General features: G+C 40.1%; 1 protein-coding gene across 1 annotated transcript; it reads right to left on the bottom strand.

The window, feature by feature from the left end:
- Positions 1-1,032: 1,032 nt before the first annotated feature.
- On the bottom strand, positions 1,033-18,015 carry LOC105093929 (A-kinase anchor protein 17B). Its single transcript, XM_031446438.2, has 6 exons — positions 17,786-18,015; positions 11,907-11,967; positions 10,999-11,767; positions 9,191-9,321; positions 7,359-7,584; positions 1,033-5,602 (listed from the first exon to the last, which is right to left on the bottom strand). Coding segments are annotated over exons 2-6 (2,778 nt in total). The 5' UTR covers positions 11,909-11,967; positions 17,786-18,015; the 3' UTR covers positions 1,033-3,952.
- Between the last annotated feature and the right edge of the window lie 1,586 nt (positions 18,016-19,601).

Here is a 19,601-nt window from a genome sequence, read left to right as displayed (position 1 = left end):
GGTGGGGGAGAGAGACACTGGGCCTCCTCCGCAGCCTGCAATCTCATTTAGAGTGAAGATTAGGTTTGTCTTATGCTGAGAGGAAAACATCCAGAGCCTGGTTAAAGCTTCAATCCCAAACAGCCAGATTCACCTCCATTCAGAACTAAATCAACATTGTACTGTTTACAAGTAATGGGATATTACTATAAGGCAGGGTTCGGACCAAAAAACTTCTCTAATCCAATGTGCATATTTCAAGAAGATGAGGGGAGCGGTGGTTATAACCACCAGGCCAGTGGGGTAGGTGTCGTTTCCTCCCCACCTGCTTTCCTCCAGCCCCGGCCCAGAAACTTGGTTCTCAGTCTCAGCATCTATGGATCAGAAGCAGCATCTGCCACAGGTCGGCCGTATCTCTGGCTTTTGTGCGTAACATTGTGTTCACCTTATCTCCGAGGGCCAAACTTAATGTGAATCCTTGATCCAGAACAAGCAAGAACAGCCCTTGCTGTTTCAGAAAGAGCTCTTTGAACCCAACATGAACTCTTTCAGCTCTAAAGTGCCTAGATTGTCCTCTAAGGTACAGTCTGCCTTTGTTACAGAATTCTTAGAGGCAGTTTGCTATACATGTCATGTGAAAACACAGTTAGCTCTTGAATAACTGGTAATTGCACCCCTCGCTCCTCTGGCTGGACTCCCATCCCACACCCACAGGGTACTGTGTAACTGACATCCACCAAGCCCTGAAAGAATGAGATGAAATTCCGTGGAGTCCATCTTGCCACCTTTAAAGAACTAATAAAAATCTTTGCTGAAGGGAGGATAGTCTTTAAGTCTAAATATCAGGATTTCAATTTACCCAAAATGAAAATACAACTGTGGTTTCATGAGCTCTGACTGAGTCAATTCCCATTAGCTCCCATCATAAAGGGGAAAGTTGCATCGAAACAATATTGAAACCAGACACGTAGATTTTCATAGAAAACGTTACAGTAGATGTGTAACCTTCTAGCCAATACATGTGGTAAATGAACAGACTCTACTTGCTATGACAATTTTATTTTTAATATATCTGAAAATTAAATATGTATTTTCTCTAACAATGCAAATGAGGAAAAGGATTAGCAACATTAGTGCAAAGCGGCCTCCTATGGGTAGAAATCCCCCCCACCAAAGTGGAATTATCAGCATTTATTTAAAAGTTAACATTTTGAATGGTCTTCCAACAAATAAAAATACATTTATTTGGTTTTTATTTTCCAAATTACCAGGTTACATGGCTTTCTACCTGAGAAATTCAAATTGAACAAAAACACATTGACAGATTTTTTTTAGCTTTCTTAAAGCACTATTAGCAGCACATAACAAGGAAAAACATGGAAATGCCTATTGTAAAAGACACAGTTTAAAGTTCTCCCTTACTTGATTGGACATAGAAAAAAGATATGAGAAAAGACTTTTGCACCACTTAAATAACAGCACAACGAAGAATAACAATGTTAATCAACAGAAAGTGATTACAATATTTTCGGCTCTATTTCATTCCTTACTAAGCCATTCATTTGAAAAGTTCAGGATAAATTGTTCTCTTCTTCATTTAAGGCCTACGCACACACACAAAAAAGAGGTTTACTCAAATCCAGAATGCATTACCCAAGACAAAAATCCAAGGTTGTACAGAAAGTAAACATAAAACCAGTATTTTTCCTTTCTTCTAGGTCCCAGGATGGTATTTAGCAAACAAAATGAGACAAAAATATTATATAGAAGTGACTTAGCACCAGTTCTATTATACAAAACAATTTTTTAAATTGCACATGCTGTATTCTGCAATTTATTTTTTATGTCTGGTTACTGAGCAGCAAATTGTTTTCATGCTTAAAATCTCTGCAATGAAAAATTCTCAAATGACAGAAGAGATTGAGAGTTTTTTTGTGTGTTTTTCAAAACAAGCATAGCTGCTTTCCATTACAAACCCATAATGTTCTTTGTTTCAAGGGCACGAAACATGAAAAAATGAGGCGGGGTCTCACTGGAGGAGAATAACACCTGGTTAGCAAAAGTTGTCTGACAAAATACAAGCTGTTAGTAATTTAGAAGGCTACTCCGGACAACAGTACGCTGAACATTAATAGTTACCGCTACTCCTCAGAGAAGAAAAGGCACTCACCCCAGGAGCGATTTTTCAGATTTGACAAGCCAGACCTGGTTTTGATGGCAGAGTCACTGACTTGAAAGTGGAACTGAATATAAGAGAGCCAAGAAATCATTCATTGGTCATTATCATATCAATAATAAACATAATCTGCTATGTTACATTCATTGCTGAACTTTTGCCTGTACTAGCATACCTCTATTAAACGTGATTTAGAAGAGATCAATGAAACAACTTATGGCTCTTACTTTTAAATCAATCAGATTTTATAGACCCTTCAGACATCAGGTTGCTTAAGAGGATGGTTATGAGCACACATTGTGCCTCATCATTCTGGTCAACCACACTGACTGGCACCTACCTTGGCTTTACCAGGGGTACTTTTCTACAGACTATCAAGTTAAGACTGTTTGAAATGAATCATGTCACATGAAAATGTTGCCCCCCACTAATTTAGTGGATTAAAATCACCTTTTCCTGCTGCAGGCAGTCTAATCTGATTGATGTCTTCAATTGCCAAGTCAGCTATAGCTTTGTTGGAAAAAAAAAAAAAGTTCATCTACTGCCCCTGAGGTCCTAAATCCAATATAAGGCAGAATGAATCGGCCGAGCTTTCAACAGAACATGCACTGCGTTAAGATGTAAGTCTTTACGAATCTAGAAAATATCTCAATTTAAAAACATATTCAAGAAGTCCAAAACCAGTAGGTAAAAAGATAAATCACTTACGTTAAGAGTTTACAAATCCTGCACACATACAATTTTTCCCCAGCTAGAAAACTACGGGCTTTGCCCTTGACTCTTCCTAACTCCACGGCATTATTGAGGATTGAGGAGGCACTTGTTACTGTTTTATAAAAGTCAGTTTGGGGATATTCAGTGGCTTTTTACAAACGGATGTCACCCAACCCTGAGTGAAAGGATTACCTAGCCTGGAATGGAATACTGTCATGTCCTCTCTTCTCAAGTGCCATTATTGGTGCCACAGGATCTTTTAATATTTCCTTTTGCAAATCCCACACTGTATTACTTCATTCTTGTTGCTTTTCTAGGATGGAACGACATGGAATTCTTACAAAAAAACAACTCTGCTAATGATGGTCCACTATCTGTTTAAACCTCCAAGGACAATCTGAGACCCCTTTTAGATTCTTCTTCTAAGGCCTTGTTTCTAAAAGGACAACTCTTTGAGAACTATGAACATATCAATAGGATTAATTTCCTTCTGATGGGTGTTCATGAAACCCTCTGTGTCATGAAGATGTCTATTATATGTTCTAGCTGTCGTCTCCTTTTTTCTATAGGTATTTCTAGATGAAAGTCGGGAAAGTTTGTTGCTGCACATGGTGTTCTGACCAAATCAAAGAACTTGTAAAAAGATCCTTATTCATTCACTGCCGTCCCCTTTGAAGATAAATGATCCTAAGTGATAACGTTATGACAGCCAAAGAGCCACAGAGGGCTCTCAACTCCTCTCTGTGTTAATTTGCTCCTTTGCTGGCACCAAATTAAAGTTGCAATTGAATTGTAGAAATGGCTGTCCTTGGGTGAAGAAGTTTTGCAAGCACATTGTTTTTACCCAGCTTCAGAATCTGGCTGTTTTGGGTTTCCAAAGCTTGCCAACACACCTGCAGTCACTTTGATCATCTATGCTTTATGCTTTGGCAAGAGAAACAAGATTTTGCCTTTGACCTTGCTCAAGCTCTTAAGTGTCGCTCTCCTGCTCTGTAGTTGCTAACTACATAGCTGTATTTGGTTTTAAATTTTCTTCTTGCAATTTTTTTCTTGTGAAAAAGGGTGTCCTGATCTAACAGAACTTCAAAACATTTGAAAATATAAAGAACGAGCATAGTTGCTTCCTAATGAGCTGCCGTAGTCAATGTGCACCCGAGTGTTATGTCTAGTGTTATAATGATCAGAATTCAGCATAAAATCTTCAGAATTCTCATGTCTTTTAAACCTTCTTGCATCCTGGTTATATTCTGACTTCCGCAGTGTCTCTCTTCTTTTGGGAAAATTCCCCAAATAGGAAGCATTAGCACTTCTGGATGATGCTACTGGCACATGAAAGGGCCTATGGTTCACTGGCTGGTCAAATGTCCTCTCACTGAACCTCCTCCTCTTTCTTGTGACATCGTCTAATAGATCACTGGAACTGGATTCTTGATAGTAGCCTTTATCCGACAACCATTTCGGGGCTAGTATTTCCCTCTTTTTACTGTTGCTCTTCTTGTCTCTAATGGGATTGTTTTCGCCCTCAAGCCATGAGGGTGAAAAGCTCAGTTCATACTCAGACCTCTTGCCTGGTTTCCTAAGCTTGTACTTAGAGTGTTTTTCCTCCCCGTCATGGGTCCACTTTGAATACAACGTCTGCTGACTTGACTGAATTTCTTGATTGCAAATGATGATTTCATCAGCATCAAGAGATCCCTTTTCTGGGGAGCTGTCATTTGTGGCTACAGATTTCCCTTCCTCCTCTTTGTTTACGCTGAGAATTTCACTGAAACATTCAGAATCACTGCTAATTTCCTCTAAGAAATCTGTCAGTTCCAAATCTAAGTCTGCTGACCTGTTGGGTGAGAAAACTTGGCTTTGACGTGTGGATGTGGAATCTTTGACCTGGTCAGCCTGAGTCTTTTCCAACAGATGGATCTTTTCATCAGTTGTGGGCAGCTGATCACCAGCTTCACTGGCTGTGTCCTCGCAATGATTTTTAAACTCCTTAGTCCATTCTTTGGCATAATCCACTGTTCCTCTCTTTTCTGGTTTATGCTTAGGATCCTGAGTACAAACCTTTGTCCAGGAATCATCTTCTTGAACCTGTTCTCTCCTATCTAGGTTTTGCATTTGGCTCAAACTGGTTGAGTGATGCTTATGTTTTCTCAAATTGATTTGAAATCCACTCCCTTTAGTGTGGACCGCCCTCTGCCACTGACATGTGCTTGTTATGTGACTTGGTTCTAGGCAGATACGGGCATATTTTGGAGTTTGATAATAGTTTAAAAGATAGTCAATAAATTCATCCGTTTCATAGATCTTCTGTTTCCTGCCATGATCTCTCTCAGATAATCTGGAAGAATAGGACTTACTAGAACCGTGGTGGTCTTCTTTCTCGAGAGACTGACCTTGAATCATTGCAATTTGCAAGGAATTCTGCTCAGGGACCAAACTGTAATTGTATTCACTGGTTAATAATTTTCCAGTTCTCTCTTTCCTAGCTGAATCTCTTAGATTTTTTTCCCCAAGGTGGTGGGAAGATTTATGTAAGTGAGCCCTAGCTTGTTTCTTCATTTTTTGTTTTCGTTTATTGTCTGACTTGGAAGCCAGGTATCTTGGCATTTCCTCCTGATTTTGAAGATACTGAGTGTTTAACTCTTCTTTCTTCAGAGTTTCTGATGTGGTCCCCGGAGCACGATTAGCTTTGGAGACAGCAACATCTACCTCCTGTGGGTTAAACTGAATGGACCCCTTCAAAGAAAAAGGTGAAAAATCTCACATGAAAAACTGAACAGATTAAAACTGTCAAAGAAAATTGGGCTTTCTGGCATTGTTCTGAAGAGATTTCTAATTATACCTAGGATAGATCCAAATTAGGAACAATATTGCACTGAGGAAATAGGAGGTACAAAATTAAAGGTCTCAGTTGAAAATGAGCTGCTTTTACTAGGCCTGTGCTTATTGTTCCAGGTATTGTGCTAGGGGCTGGGGACATAACGAAGAGTAAGAAATGCTCTACAGCCCTCCCTGAGGCTAAAATCCTAGAACAAGAAAAGACTGAGTGACATGTGTGCCTAAAAGGGTCAGCCGGCTTTTCAAAAGATAAACCATGTTTCTGGTTTTCATTCCGGCCTTTTCCTGTGGGCTGCAGGTGAGGGGGTCTCTGAGCTTCCCACCTCGCCTGCCTTGGTCAGAAACAAGACAGCAAGGAGAAAATACGGTTGTGACAGTGGTTCTATCCGCAGTGCACTCTGTTCTGCACCACCGCGGGGCAGGTGAAAGGTGCTGCCCACAGGCCCCAGCTTGCTGGGAGAGTTTGTACTGAGCTCCCACTGACACTTGGCACAAATCAGGGCATGGCGCTTACCCATGACCTGGGATCAGAATCTGCAGACTGTGTAATCAGCATAAGGTACTGATGGGGCCAAGAATTAGGTACCACACACACACACTTAAAAGAGATAAAGTCTTCAAAAGGAGTCACCCTCGGCACTCATTAAGGTAAACTAAAAAAATTTCAGCTTGCCTTTTTATATATGTAACTATCAGGTTTTTCTGGTCCTGATTTCACAAAGTTTCATTGTTCACACCAATGAGAAAAAAGCTGAGATGGCAAATACACATAAAATTAATTCTCTCTAAAATGAATGCCATTCGCTCTTCTTATTTAAGAATGCCAAATGTAGATTTTTTAAATCTGTTTTACTTATTTATTTTTCATGTTATTTGGCGAGGGAGGTAATTAGGTTTGTTTGTTTGTTTGTTTGTTTGTTTGTCTGTTTGTTTAATGGAGGTACTGGGGATTGAACCCAGGCCTCATGAATGCTAAGCACACACTCTACCACTGAGTTATACCCTCCCTCCTTGAATGTAGATTTTTAAATTAACACTTTTTGGAGCCTTTCTGGCCTTTACTCTGGGATATCTGCTGAGTCTGGTTATCTTTAGGAGGTCAGTAAGGGGAAGAAAAAAAACTCCTCAAACTGAAACTCTCCAAACTAAACAACTAGCCTGTGATTTGAGATATTCCTTGGCAAACAGTTTAAGACTGGACTAACATGAGCTTCCTCCACAAAGGTCTCTGCTCAGGGTTCTCGCCTCTCATCCAGACCCGTGGCAGCTGAACGGCCAAATAAAGTTAATGGAGGACGACGAGCCTAACGCCCACGCCGTCCATTTCTCCCCCTGGTGTTTTCTGTTACATCCACTAGGAACTTAGAAAAGGAGAGACGTGCGCTCCATCGCCCTGGGTGAAACCGTCCTGAAGTTTAGACCCACAAAGTGTGTGTGCCTGATGGCGGGGGTGAGACCCAACTCCTTTAGAGAATTTGGGTACCCCTTCTGTAAATGCACGCTTGGGGTTATCAGAGATCAGCCTATTGAAAATTAGCCCCAATGAATATGGCAAATCTTCCACGAAATCGATGTTAAATAGGCCACCGGTGAAAAGTAAAGGTTGTGCCTCAGAACCTACCCAAACCGGAGAACAACTGGGAAAGAGCCTTACTGCAATGTTTATCAGGAGCGCCCGCAGCAGGCGGAGGGCCTCCACCAGCCTCTGAGCCAGCAGGTACTTCCTCTCCTCCCAGCGCTCCGAGGAGTCGGGCTCCTGCCCCGCTTGGGTCGGGTCCTTCTGTCTCCTTTGCCGGTGTCGGCCTCTTCCCTTCGGGGCGTGCCTTCTGATCCTGGCCCTTTTCCTCTTTTCCTGGGCTTTCCTGTCCTCTTTTCTCCTTCTGGACAACGATTAAGAGTCAACCATTCAGGAGGTATTTATCAGACATCTGCTCCCCTCCCCGCACCAGGGGTTTCCAGAAATCTCTCAAGGCTTTCGACCCCAGGGCCTGACATTAGAGAGCCAATGATAAAAGACACTGTGACATCAGTCCAGGGGAAAGATGCATAATTCAATTAGTCAGTTAGAAACATGTGCAGGAGACCTTATGCGGAGAGAGAGGATTTGAAAAATAAAAAAGAAGGCTACAGAATTCAAAGGAGGGGCCTCCAGCCCCTACTTTCTCAAACCACAAGCAGGGACTACTGGATCCACAGTGATGATTTCACTTCCCTTGAGATCAAAACCTTCCACGAGCTGGTTTCACACAAGCAGATAAAGGTAAGTCAAGGCAGGGCTTATTTTTCTGCTGTTTCCTGAAAATTTAAACTGTGTTGGCTAGGCCCTCATGGAAACATGGAAAAGGAGGGGAAGGACAATTACTTGAGGGAATACTTAGCCAAAATCTGGAGGATGATCTAACCTGCATGTTCAGTCTGGAAATTTGGGGGGAATCGTTATCTCGACTGGGCTCAGCTTCTGGCCAAGTTTCATAGACGTGACCTCAAGTAACTCCTAGCACTCCACCAGCAAGGAGCAGCGAGAGACCAATGGAAAGGTACTCTTTAACTCCTTTTTTGAATAGCTATAATTTGCATAAAAGACTGGAAGAATAAACATGCAAGGGAGGAGCGTGGAGGTAAAACTGGTTTCAGAGCCCTGTAGTTCTGGCCCATTTGTTCCTTCTGGGCAAACCTCTGGCAATCCAATAGCCCTTTGGAGTCTTAAGCTCCTAAATTGAGAAACAATGATAAACTCAAAAAAGTAAACATGCAGGCTCCTTAAATTCACAGAAAGAACTTAAGACAACAAGAAAAAGTCTTGACGAACCCATGCCTTTTGGCCTCTGGGCTAGTTTGATTACTGATCATTTTACAGAAGAAAATCTTTTCCAAACCTAAAAAGAATTTTTCCAAAAAAATTCCATTGATAGGCAAGATAAAATTTGGTAAAGTTAGGTTAAAGTGGTGAAACTTTTCATTTGGTAGGCTAGAATTTTCACTATAAAAGTTCCTGGTCTTTTTTTTTTTTTCAGTCTCTTCCCAGACATCTTTTTTTTTTTAATATAACATTTTATTTTTATTGATATGGGTCATACACTTTCAGCAGAAGAATTTTTGGTTTTCTAAATACATAAAATTAGAGTGCCCAATATAATCAATTTCCCTATATCCATTGTCTTAGTCTGTTTGGGCTGCCATGACAAAATTACATAGACAAGATGGCTTAAATAACAGAAATTTATTTTTCAGTTCTGGAGGCCAGGAAATCTTCCCTGGCTGGTCCAGTTATTCCCCACTAGTTCTCAGTTGTTTTCTCATTTTGGTTTTGCAACAGCACAGTGGAAAAGACTGCAGGCTTCGTTAGGGTTTTCTAGTCTGTACCAATTCCTGCTCCCTGCCTGCCTGCCTCAGGGTTACCTATCAAGTCTAGCCATTCACTTGAAGGGGAAAATCCATAAATCAAAAGTTTAAAAAAACCCTCTTTGTTAAAGCTGGTCTCCTCACCTTTCAGCCTCTTCCTCTTCTCTCTTCTTTTCTTTTTTCCTTTCTTCCTCCAGCTCTTGTAATTTTAGCCTTTCTTGATTTCTCCTCCTTATAGCTCCTTCACTGAAGTGTTTGGTTGTGTCAAACATAACCTGCCCCCAAACAATTCAAAGTTTCATTAGAAAAGTTTGCCCTCTGGTTGCAGGTGTCCCAGGACAGAGAGATAAAATGAATTTGTACGTGCAATGCAAAACTAAATGATTTTAAAATGTCCTTCCTGCATCCCAGGACCCAGACTGTTCCGCTGCTTCTCAGGCCCCTGCCAAACAGCCCCTGTGGGGCTCTAGAATTTTCTTTGGCAAAATCCTTAAGGAGCTCACTTTACAGCCATAGGTGGCATCACGGTGCCATTATGGGCACAGGTTCTAAGGATGTGAGTATATTAGCTCTGGATCGTTATAGTGATTAACTGAGTTGACATATTTTTTTTTTAATCACCAGAGACAGAAATAGTCCAAAAATGGGTGGGGGGAGGAGGAACTAAGATGTAAGAAAAGTGACTGAATGAGATACAAGATCTGACTGACTATAGCCATTAAAGCATGACTTATGATTTAAAGTAAGAAACTTAAAGGGGCAGGAGAAAAGCTCATGGACTCCCTCAGTATATGTAAAATTGTCTGCATAGATACTTTTCTGAAGAAGAGGACACAGAACTTTCATTTAATTCACAAAGGGATCTGTAATTTTAAAAAAGGATCTGACTATAGTGATTATTAAACAACTTGGCAAATCTCAAAACAAAGTGAAAGTCAGATTGAGGCAATGCAAATAAATTTGCTTTAAAAATAAAAAGAGGCAGAAGTAGCTATTTAAGTATGCATGAGAGTGCTAAACACCAAATTCAGGGTCATCTTTGAGGGGAGGGAGTGGCCTGTGACTGAGGATGGTACACAGAGGGGAGCACGCCCTCACATCACTGGAACACTTTACTTTTTAAGCTTGGCAGTTCTATATGGGTGGTCATTACAGTATTTGCTATATCTTTTGTCTGACTGAATAGCTCATACTTTTAAAACATACATTTTAACCTAAATAGCTTCACATAACACACACACACACACACACACACACACACACTCACTCACTCACTCACTCGCCCATACACAGGAAGCTACTGAAGCTGAAAGTCCAAACATATGCTAAAGACTGATTGACAGAAAAAGGGTTTAGCTGCATCTTTTCTTCTGCTGGATTAAGGCTTCAGGAAGATGACCAGGCACTCAGACAGTGATGAAGCCACATGCCTGGATAGACAGGCTGACTTTGAAAGGAAAGGAGTCAGCCTTGTTGGGATTATGTTTTAGCAATTTACCCAACAGACATCACAAAAGTAGAGTAAATTATGACACCAATAGTAAAGAGGGAATAAACTGCTCTCCTTGTGGTTTCAAGCAGTGTGTTGCCCCCTCCCTCAGCAACTTGTCAACTAGAATAAGCATATGAGATACTCCCATAAGGACCATGGAGATCCTTTAATGCCTTGAGAGGCTAGGGCAGACCATGACAACCCTCGCTTTGAAAGCACAAGTTGGCAGCGTGCCTGACTGCAGAACAATGTTCAAATCAGGATGCTACATCTTCCCTGAACATCCACTTAGTAATGACAACACAAACCTTTCCATTAGCTATTGATCAGAGCCTAGTGGGGTCTAAGGAAATGTGTTCCAGATGTTTCCTTCTAGCTTTCACTTGGGACCACCTGAACAATGGGAAGTATTAAAAAAAAAAAAAAGAAAAAAAAAAGAAAAATGCTGGCTACTTCTTACCTTAATGTTACATGCCAGAGCTTTCCCGTCATCTCCTTTAAGCATCAGCTTCATCCCTCGGAGGGACTCCATGGCCTTTACGAAGTCAGTTGACTCCTGGTACTGGATAAAGGCCTCGAATGTCTGTAAGCCAAAGCTAAAACCCCCAAGGCTCCCACCACTCATGACTTCTCGGTAGGGGTCAAGCATTGGGATGTCCACATTCTTGATCTTCCCAAAACTTTCAAAGACCACCCGGAGGATCTCCTCACATGGCTTCTCCCCGCTGGAACCTTTCGGTGCAAACCACTTGCAGGGCAGGCCTTCAAAGTATATAGAGTCTGGGCTCTTCTCGTGGTCCTGCTCTTCAGTCCCATCACCAGATGGGGTCCCCTTTTCCTGGGGGAAGTGTTCCCACTCTCCCTGGGCATCTGTAGCCACTACTCTGAAGTCAGTTTTCAAACCGTTTAGCTTGATGATCTTTCCATGTAACTTGGCCTTCAGGATCTGCACCAAACTTCGCGTTTCAGCCTCCCCCTCAAAGCGGATAAAGTCCTTCGTGCTCTTGGAGAGCCGCACTGTGGTGAACTGGTCAGGACAAATCAGGCTCTTCAGCTGGTCAAGAACCTCCCAGTTAGAGAAGGGCCTCATGGGTTCAGTACTCTCCGGGAGCAAGACGTTGATCATCAACTTTGCTATGGGCTTGAGGTAGAGATGCTGAGCTGCACAGAGCTCGGTTGCCTCGGAGTTATCATATACCACCGTGACCGTCATGGTATCCGCAGAAAACCTTAGAGGGCGACAGAGAACGTTTTGATACAAATGGAGCAAAACAGGTTTGGATTTTGAATGGTGCTAGCAATTTGAAGGACTGAAGTCAAACTGATGGGGGACCGTTTACTATCAGGAGGATTAAGACAATAGCTTACATTTGTTTAACGTGTTTTAGAGGTTTCAAAGAGTTTCCATAGACTGTTTCAGTTTCCTTAACTGTAAAATAGAAATAATAGGATTTCAGAGATGAGTAAATGAGCCATGAGTGAGTACCTGTGAAATCCTTAGCATCATACCCAGCACGCAGGAAGTTGTCAACCAACGTAAGCTAAAACTGTTATTCATACTGCTGCATCTCATTTGATTCATGAAGCAACCTGTGCGTAGGTATTTTCATGCCTGTTTTATAGATGGGGAAATTCAGACAGATTCAGGAAAATTAAATTACCTGCCCATACATTGAGACTCCAAGATTCCAAATCTCCAATCTATCATACAACTGATCTCAAATGTAAAGTCCCAGAAAAACTTGCCAGGGGTGGCACAGAAAGTGGGCCAGGGTAAAACACACACAGCACATTCAGGAACACACATCCAGCTGATAGTTCTAACCCAGGCACCTGATCTAGCATCCTTGGTCTAGGCCGGTTTCCAAGTCTCACATGGACATATCTACTCTCATTCCTCCAGTCTATCGACTTTCACTAAATTGAACTCTAAGTTCAAGGGAAAAGGAGACAGACTGTCCTAATGAGTGACAAAGTGAATCTGCCCTCTACTTTGGGACTGGAAAAACTCCTAAACGTGAGTGCTGGCATTTCATACGAACGAGCTCACTAAAGCTGTCCCAAGGTAAGCAGGATCACTGATACTAGGAATTAGGGATTTCTGCTCCTGTTTGCTGACTTCAAATAGTACTTCCCAATAAAGCAGGTTTTTTTTTTCAAAAAGTAGATGTATTCAGAGTCTGTATCACCTGAGTTTCTCACTAATGTCAATTTCGAGGCAATTTAGACCCAAACATATATGGCCAGATGATGGAAATTCTAAAACAATCTTTGCTACTAAATCTTGGTTAACTTTATAGGTACATATTTCTTTTATAACCATCCCTGAAGGACAACCCAAGTCAACTCCCTTTAGGAGACAAAGTTCATATAAACTGTTTTTTTTAAGGCCACCAAAAGCAGTATCTAAGGTATTAGATTCTAGAAGTCCTTGTGATAGCAACACTGAACTAGGATGATGTGAGTATAAACATATTCTCTCTCTCCAAAAACATCATCTAAATAGCAAAACGAAGAAAAAAATCCAGTTAGTTAGCTGCAATTTATAACATAAGAGTCAACACTAAACTCCTTTAGGAGAAAAATTAATTTGATATTCAATTAAGATACACTACATCCCCAAATTTATCTGTAGTCAATAGGTATTTATTTATACCACCTAATTTAAAGCAAGGCTTTTTAAAATACTCCAGAAAAAATAACACACAAAAGAGTTAATCACTTCAAAGTAACCGATTTGTCATGCTCTCCATTTATCCCAGTGATACTGCCTTAGTATTAAACATTTTAGAATGTTTCACTTGGATTGATTTCAAAGTCTGGGCTACATTCTTTTAAATAGCCTTGATGGAGGTCAATTTTGAAATTCTTTTATCATTGATTTGATATTTCAAAATCATCAAAACTTATCTAGAATCAAGAATGCTAAATAAAGTGGGTGACTATAAAGAACGAATTGATTTTCTTTATTGGCTTATAACCCCCCTTACGAGCAGATGCTGAGAAAGACACTAATTTTTTTTAAGTAGTGGGTACATCGCTGGAACGTATAGAGTTTTGAAAGATGGCAAGTTTGAAAGATAATATTGACTGCTGCCATGTAACAGTTGCAAAAATGATCCTAATTTTCTACCCCTCCCTCTAACCATGCCCTCTGTAATGTGACTTTCAATTGTTGCTATCAAGAAATAGAGTCAATTTTTCCCCAGCCCTTTCAAATGAGCTGGCCTTTTATTTTTTCTAATAGAATGTGGCAGAAGTGACCAAGAGCCAGTTCTAAGACGAGGTGTCATGTGGCCCTACTCTCCTGGAATCCTGCCATACCATGAGGACAGTCCTGGGCTAGCCTGCTTGAGGGTGAAATGTCACATGAGGAAGAGCCCACTGGTGAGAGATGAGCCAACCTAGACCAGCCAACCCCTAGCCAACCCACCAGCGGCCAGCTGACATATGAGCCAACCCTGTCAAGATCAGGGGAACCATTTCAGGTCAGCACAACAGCCCTGAGAACCTATAGACATGTGAAAAATAATAAATGGTTTCCGTTTAAGCCACCAAGTTTGGGGATGGTGTACTATTTAACAACAGCTAACTGATACAAACACCTACATTTTAATTCATTTCAAGATATACAACCCCATTTAATAGTTTTTACACAAATAAATCACAATTACAAAAACCCACGCCTGGGAGAGTTTGGGGAAGAAAAAAAAATTGGCACCTTCATCTGCTGCTAGAGATAGTGAAAATGAATTACATCTTTTTCTAGAATAACTTGGCAAAACAAACCAAGAACCATAAAAATGCTAATCCGCTTTGATCCAGTAAACTGCTCTAGAAACTTGTCCTATGGAAGTCATTAAAAAAAGAAAAGAACATGTTTAGGGCTGCTTACTGCAGTGTCATTTTAGATATAATTTTGTCAAAACCATATATACCTAGGAATAAGGTTCAGAAATTGAGTTATGATTTTTTGCAAAGTGGTTTTAATAAAACTTTTTGCTGACTTGCCCTGCTAACATGCATTTTCCAGTCACTCATTTAAAATTATGATCAATATAAATGAATTTTATTTCAAACTTCAATTTTTCCTTCTATTCAAGATTAAATTCACAGAGACTAAAAATCAACAACTTTTGGTGATTAAATATGTGCCTCGTATCCTTCATGAGGGTGATTTCTACACAATGAAACAGCTTCTATATTTTAGCCAGATCTCTCTGCTTCTTTGAAGTGTAACAGTCTCATCAAACTCGGAGATAAATGAATCAGACGCTATTTTACAGTGTTTGATGTACTGCATTTTTGACATTAAAAAAAAAAACCTGGCTATCATTTCCATCTCACATAGAAGCAAAAATAAGCAGTAAATTCTATAGCAGAGGTCACAACTCCAGTGACCACAGTGATCAGGAAGATGATCTCAGTGAGCAAGGCACACTGAGCAGAGACTGAGGACTGGGCTCCCTCTGACGGGGCAGCCACGCCTCAGCGCCGCTGTAGTGAGTGCAGGAGGGCCCAGGGTGACTGCATCCTCCTATTCATCCAGAGAGGTCACAAATCTAGGTCCTTATGTGAAATCTGATTTTCAGAAGTTGGCAAACAATGAAAACAATTTTCAAGCACCACAAAGTGCAAACAAGCACATGTGCAGGCCTCGCTGGCTTGCCGGTCCACAGCCTCTGCTCCAGAGTCTACCTTTGTTCAGCCGCCCCTCCAGTAAGAGGACGCCACACCTCGACTAGGAAGCATTTAAGTTATTTTCTGACTTTCCCAAGAGGACCCGATTGTTTTTCAAACTCAAAAAACTGGGCTCCTGGAAAACGGTATGAACGTTCCTTAAAAAACTAAAAATAGAGCTACCATATGATCCAGCAATCCCACTCCTGGGCATACATTCAGAGCAAGCTCTAATTTGAAAAGATACATGCACCCCAATGTTCATAGCAGCACTATTTACAATAGCCAAGACATGGAAACAGCCTAAATGTCCATCAACAGATGACTGGTAGAAGCTGTGGTATGTATGTATATGTGTGTGTGTGTGTGTGTGTGTGTGTGTGTGTGTGTGTGTGTGTGTGTGTGTGTGTGTGTGTGTGTGTGTGTGTATACATATATATATATATGAATACTACTCAGCCATAAAAGGATGAAATAATGCCATTTGCAGCAACATGGACAGACCTAGAGATTATCATACTAAGTGAAGTAAATCAGATAGAGAAAGACAAATATCACATGATATCACTTATATGTGGAATCTAAAAAAAAAATGATACAAATAAACTCATTTACCAAACAGAAATAGACTCACAGACATAGAAAACAATTTATGGTTACCAAAGGGGAAAGGGGCAAGCACAGGATAAATTAGGAGTTTGGGATTAGCAGATACAAACTACTATATATAAAATAGATAAACAACAAGATCCTATGGTATAGCCCAGGGAACTATACTCATTATCTTGTAATAACTTATAATGAAAAAGATCTTGAAAAATAATATATATATACATGTATGATTGAATCAACATGCTGTACACCAGAAACTAACACAACATTGTAAATCAACTACACTTCAATTTAAAAAAAAAACTGGCCTCCTTTAAAATCCTCCACTCCAACTCCTCTTTCCCAACCACAGCAAGAACAACAGATTAGACATTTCTTCTCCTTCACAGGCTTTAAAATGAAATGTTTGTAAATATTTCATCTTCAAATACTCTCCCAGAATAGGGAGCTAATCTTCCAATATTACTCTAAAAAATACTGAGGTTCTAGTGTGTACCCAGAAGTAAGCTTTTTACATATGTCATGGCTTCAACATGACAGCAATGTCATCGGTAACTTCTGCCAAATCACTGAAAATAGACCAGACAGTGCCTGGCGCATAGGTGCTCAACAATTCTTGTTGTGATGCTTTTTCCTTAAGAAGACCTCAAGCCAAAACTAACAAAAAATGAAGGAGGAGGAGGAGGAGGAAGAGGAAGAGGATGATTACTACCAAGAAGAGAGGTAGGAAGGGGAGAGGGAGGAGGGAGAGGAGAAAGGAAAGGAAGGAGGGAGGGAGGGGTGGGTGTGCTTACTGACATGGAAGGATGCCCATGATCCTTTTTAGAGGAAAAAATTAAAAGCAAGTTGCAGGACAATAATGTGCAATATGATCTTGTTTTTGTAAAAGTAATATAATAAAGCCATATAAACACACATGTATGGTGGGCACATGCATGCACGTGTGCATGCACATACATATATATATACACACACACACACACCTCTCCCTATAAAGCATGGAAGGATGTACCTCAAATTGTCAATAACATTTCCCCTGAGAAGTGGATTGGGAAGTACCGTTTCAGTTTTTGAATGTTTACAATAAACATGCCCATTTTGTATTACATTTTTTAATTAAAAAGAGGAAACTTACATGATAATAACAAACTATTAAAGGGAAACAGTTCACAGCTGCTCATACAAACTCGCCCAGAAAAGAATCAAAACAGAGTAATACAATGGCAACTCCCTTCTCTCATCAAAGACATCCCTCTGCCTGCCATCACTGTAAATGCCAACAGGCATCTGGACCCATAACCCAAGTTTGTGTGAGTATGGACTGAAGCCTAGGAGATTAGAATAGGACTTTGGGTAACGAAGGAGCACTTGGCCACTTCAACATTGGCTACACCATAGGCTGCAGGAGTTATTTTTTTTTAAACTGCTTTAGTAAAGCGTAATCAATATACAATAAACCACATGTTTCATAAAAGAATAAACTGCACATGTATCAAAAGTGTAAATATTGATGAGTTTTGACATATGTTTACACACTAATGAAACCATCACCACAATCAAGAGAGTGCAAGTGCCCATCACCCCCACCGGTTTCTTTCTGCCCCTTTGTATGCCTCCCTTCACTCCCAGCAACCACCGATCTGGCTGCAGAATGTTTTAAGTCTTAACTGATTTATTTTATAGCAAAAACAGGCAAATGTTTCTGGAAAATCCTCGTAGTTACATACAATACCTACTTTAACAGGTGCTTTCTTCTAAATCTGAATACTTTCTCAACTCGAAGCTTAAATGTGCCAGTCTTTGAATCTAGTTAAAGCTGTGCAGGGCCCTACTTTGCTCTTGAAAACAGGTTTAAAAGGTTTTATGCTTTTCTCCCCATACACCTCCATTTTTAACCCTGTTTAAATCCTGTTTAGATGTGTTCAAAAAGTAATCTATTTTATTTATAGACTTACCCTATGATCCAGCAATCCTACTCCTGGGCATATATCCGAAGGAAGCTGCAGTTCGAAAAGACACCTGCACCCCAGTGTTCACAGCGGCACTATTTACAATAGCCAAGACATGGAAGCAACCTCCGTGTCCATCGACAGATGACTGGATAAGGAAGCTGTGGTGTATTTATACAATGGAATACTACTCAGCCACAAAAAAGAATAAAATAATGCCATTTGCTGCAACATGGATGAAACTGGAGATCATCATTCTAAGTGAAGTAAGCCAGAAACAGAAAGAAAAATACCGTATGATATCACTCATATGTGGAATCTTAAAAAAGGACACAAATGAACTTACTTAGGAAACAGAAACAGACTCACAGACATAGAAAACAAACTTATGGCTACCAAAGCAGAAGGAGGGGAAGGATAAATTAGGAGTTTGGGATCAGCAGATACAAACTACTATATACAAAACAGATAAACAACCAGGTCCTACTGTAGAGCACAGGGAACTCTATTCAATAGCTTGTTATAACCTATAATGAAAAAGAATATGAAAAAGAATATATATATGTATAACTGAATCACTATGCTGTACACCAGAAACTAACACAACAGTGTAAATGGACTATACTTCAATTTAAAAAGTAATCTATTTTAAATTGGATATATTATTTAGTAGATATAGTTATGCATTTTACATATATTTATATATATTAATAAAATATATATCTACCCAACTCAGTGGAATCACTGAGATCAAGTTATTAGGGTATGATTTAAAATTGCTTCTTCAGAACAACCTAATTTGCCCTCTGAATTCCCTTTCTCAAAAATTAAGGTAAATTGGTTTACAACATTATACAAGTTTCATGAGTACATTATACTTCTACGTCTGTATACACTACAGCGCACTCACCACAGAAAGTTTACTTTCTATCACCTTACAGTTGGCCCCCTTTACCCATTTCAACCTCCCTGCGGTGCCTTCCCCTCTGGTAACCACTACTCTGTTCTCTGTATCTATGTGTTCATTTTTGTTTGGTTTGCTAATCTATTTTGGGTTTTTTGTTGCTTATTTTTTGTATTTCACATGTGAGTGAAATCATACAGTATCTGTCTTTCTCTGTAGCGTAATACCCTATGAAAAAAAGATGAAATCTTGCCATTTCTGACAACATGGATGGACCTTAAGGGTATTATGCTAAATTCCCCTTTAATATATCTGTGCTTCAATTGACAGTAATGGTAGAATTCATGAACAATTTTCCCATCATTTTCACCAATTGCTATCATATGCAAGATCACTTTGTGCAACAAATATTTAAAAGCCTAGTATAAACTGAGCCATGATGACAAGGAATGCTATAAGTATGGCCTCCATAAATTATCAAAAAGTTGAATTTTAAAAAATATGTAACTATTCCCATGTTCTAGTATGTTCCACCATGACCTCCCCGGCCCCCCCATCCCCACACACACCTTTCTTATAGCCTTATGATTAAAAGTGACACTACTGAGATCACTTACTCTTTGCAGAGAGAGGCAAATGAGAGCTCCTCTAACCTTCAAAAATTAGAGTTATTCAATAATGTTTACACAGTGCGCATTCCAGCAGTATCTTGTGTACATAGCTTTACCAAAGCATTTCACTCAACCTGTTCCCAATGCCAGGACATTTCAAGCAGATTCTCAGAGAAACATGGCTGCTTTCCCTAGTCGTGGGTCCACCTCATCTTCCTTGCCTCTATACCTGGTAGCAAAGCTGACTGAACAGCAGTAGAATAAGAGATTAGAGGAAAGGAAACAGATTTGAGATTATTTCCACAAG

The sequence above is a fragment of the Camelus dromedarius genome, chromosome X (genome assembly GCF_036321535.1).
Source record: "Camelus dromedarius isolate mCamDro1 chromosome X, mCamDro1.pat, whole genome shotgun sequence".
In the NCBI taxonomy this organism is placed as follows: domain Eukaryota; kingdom Metazoa; phylum Chordata; class Mammalia; order Artiodactyla; family Camelidae; genus Camelus; species Camelus dromedarius.
The sequence above is the reverse complement of the archived record's forward strand: the minus strand, read 5'-3'. Positions and strand labels throughout refer to the sequence as shown.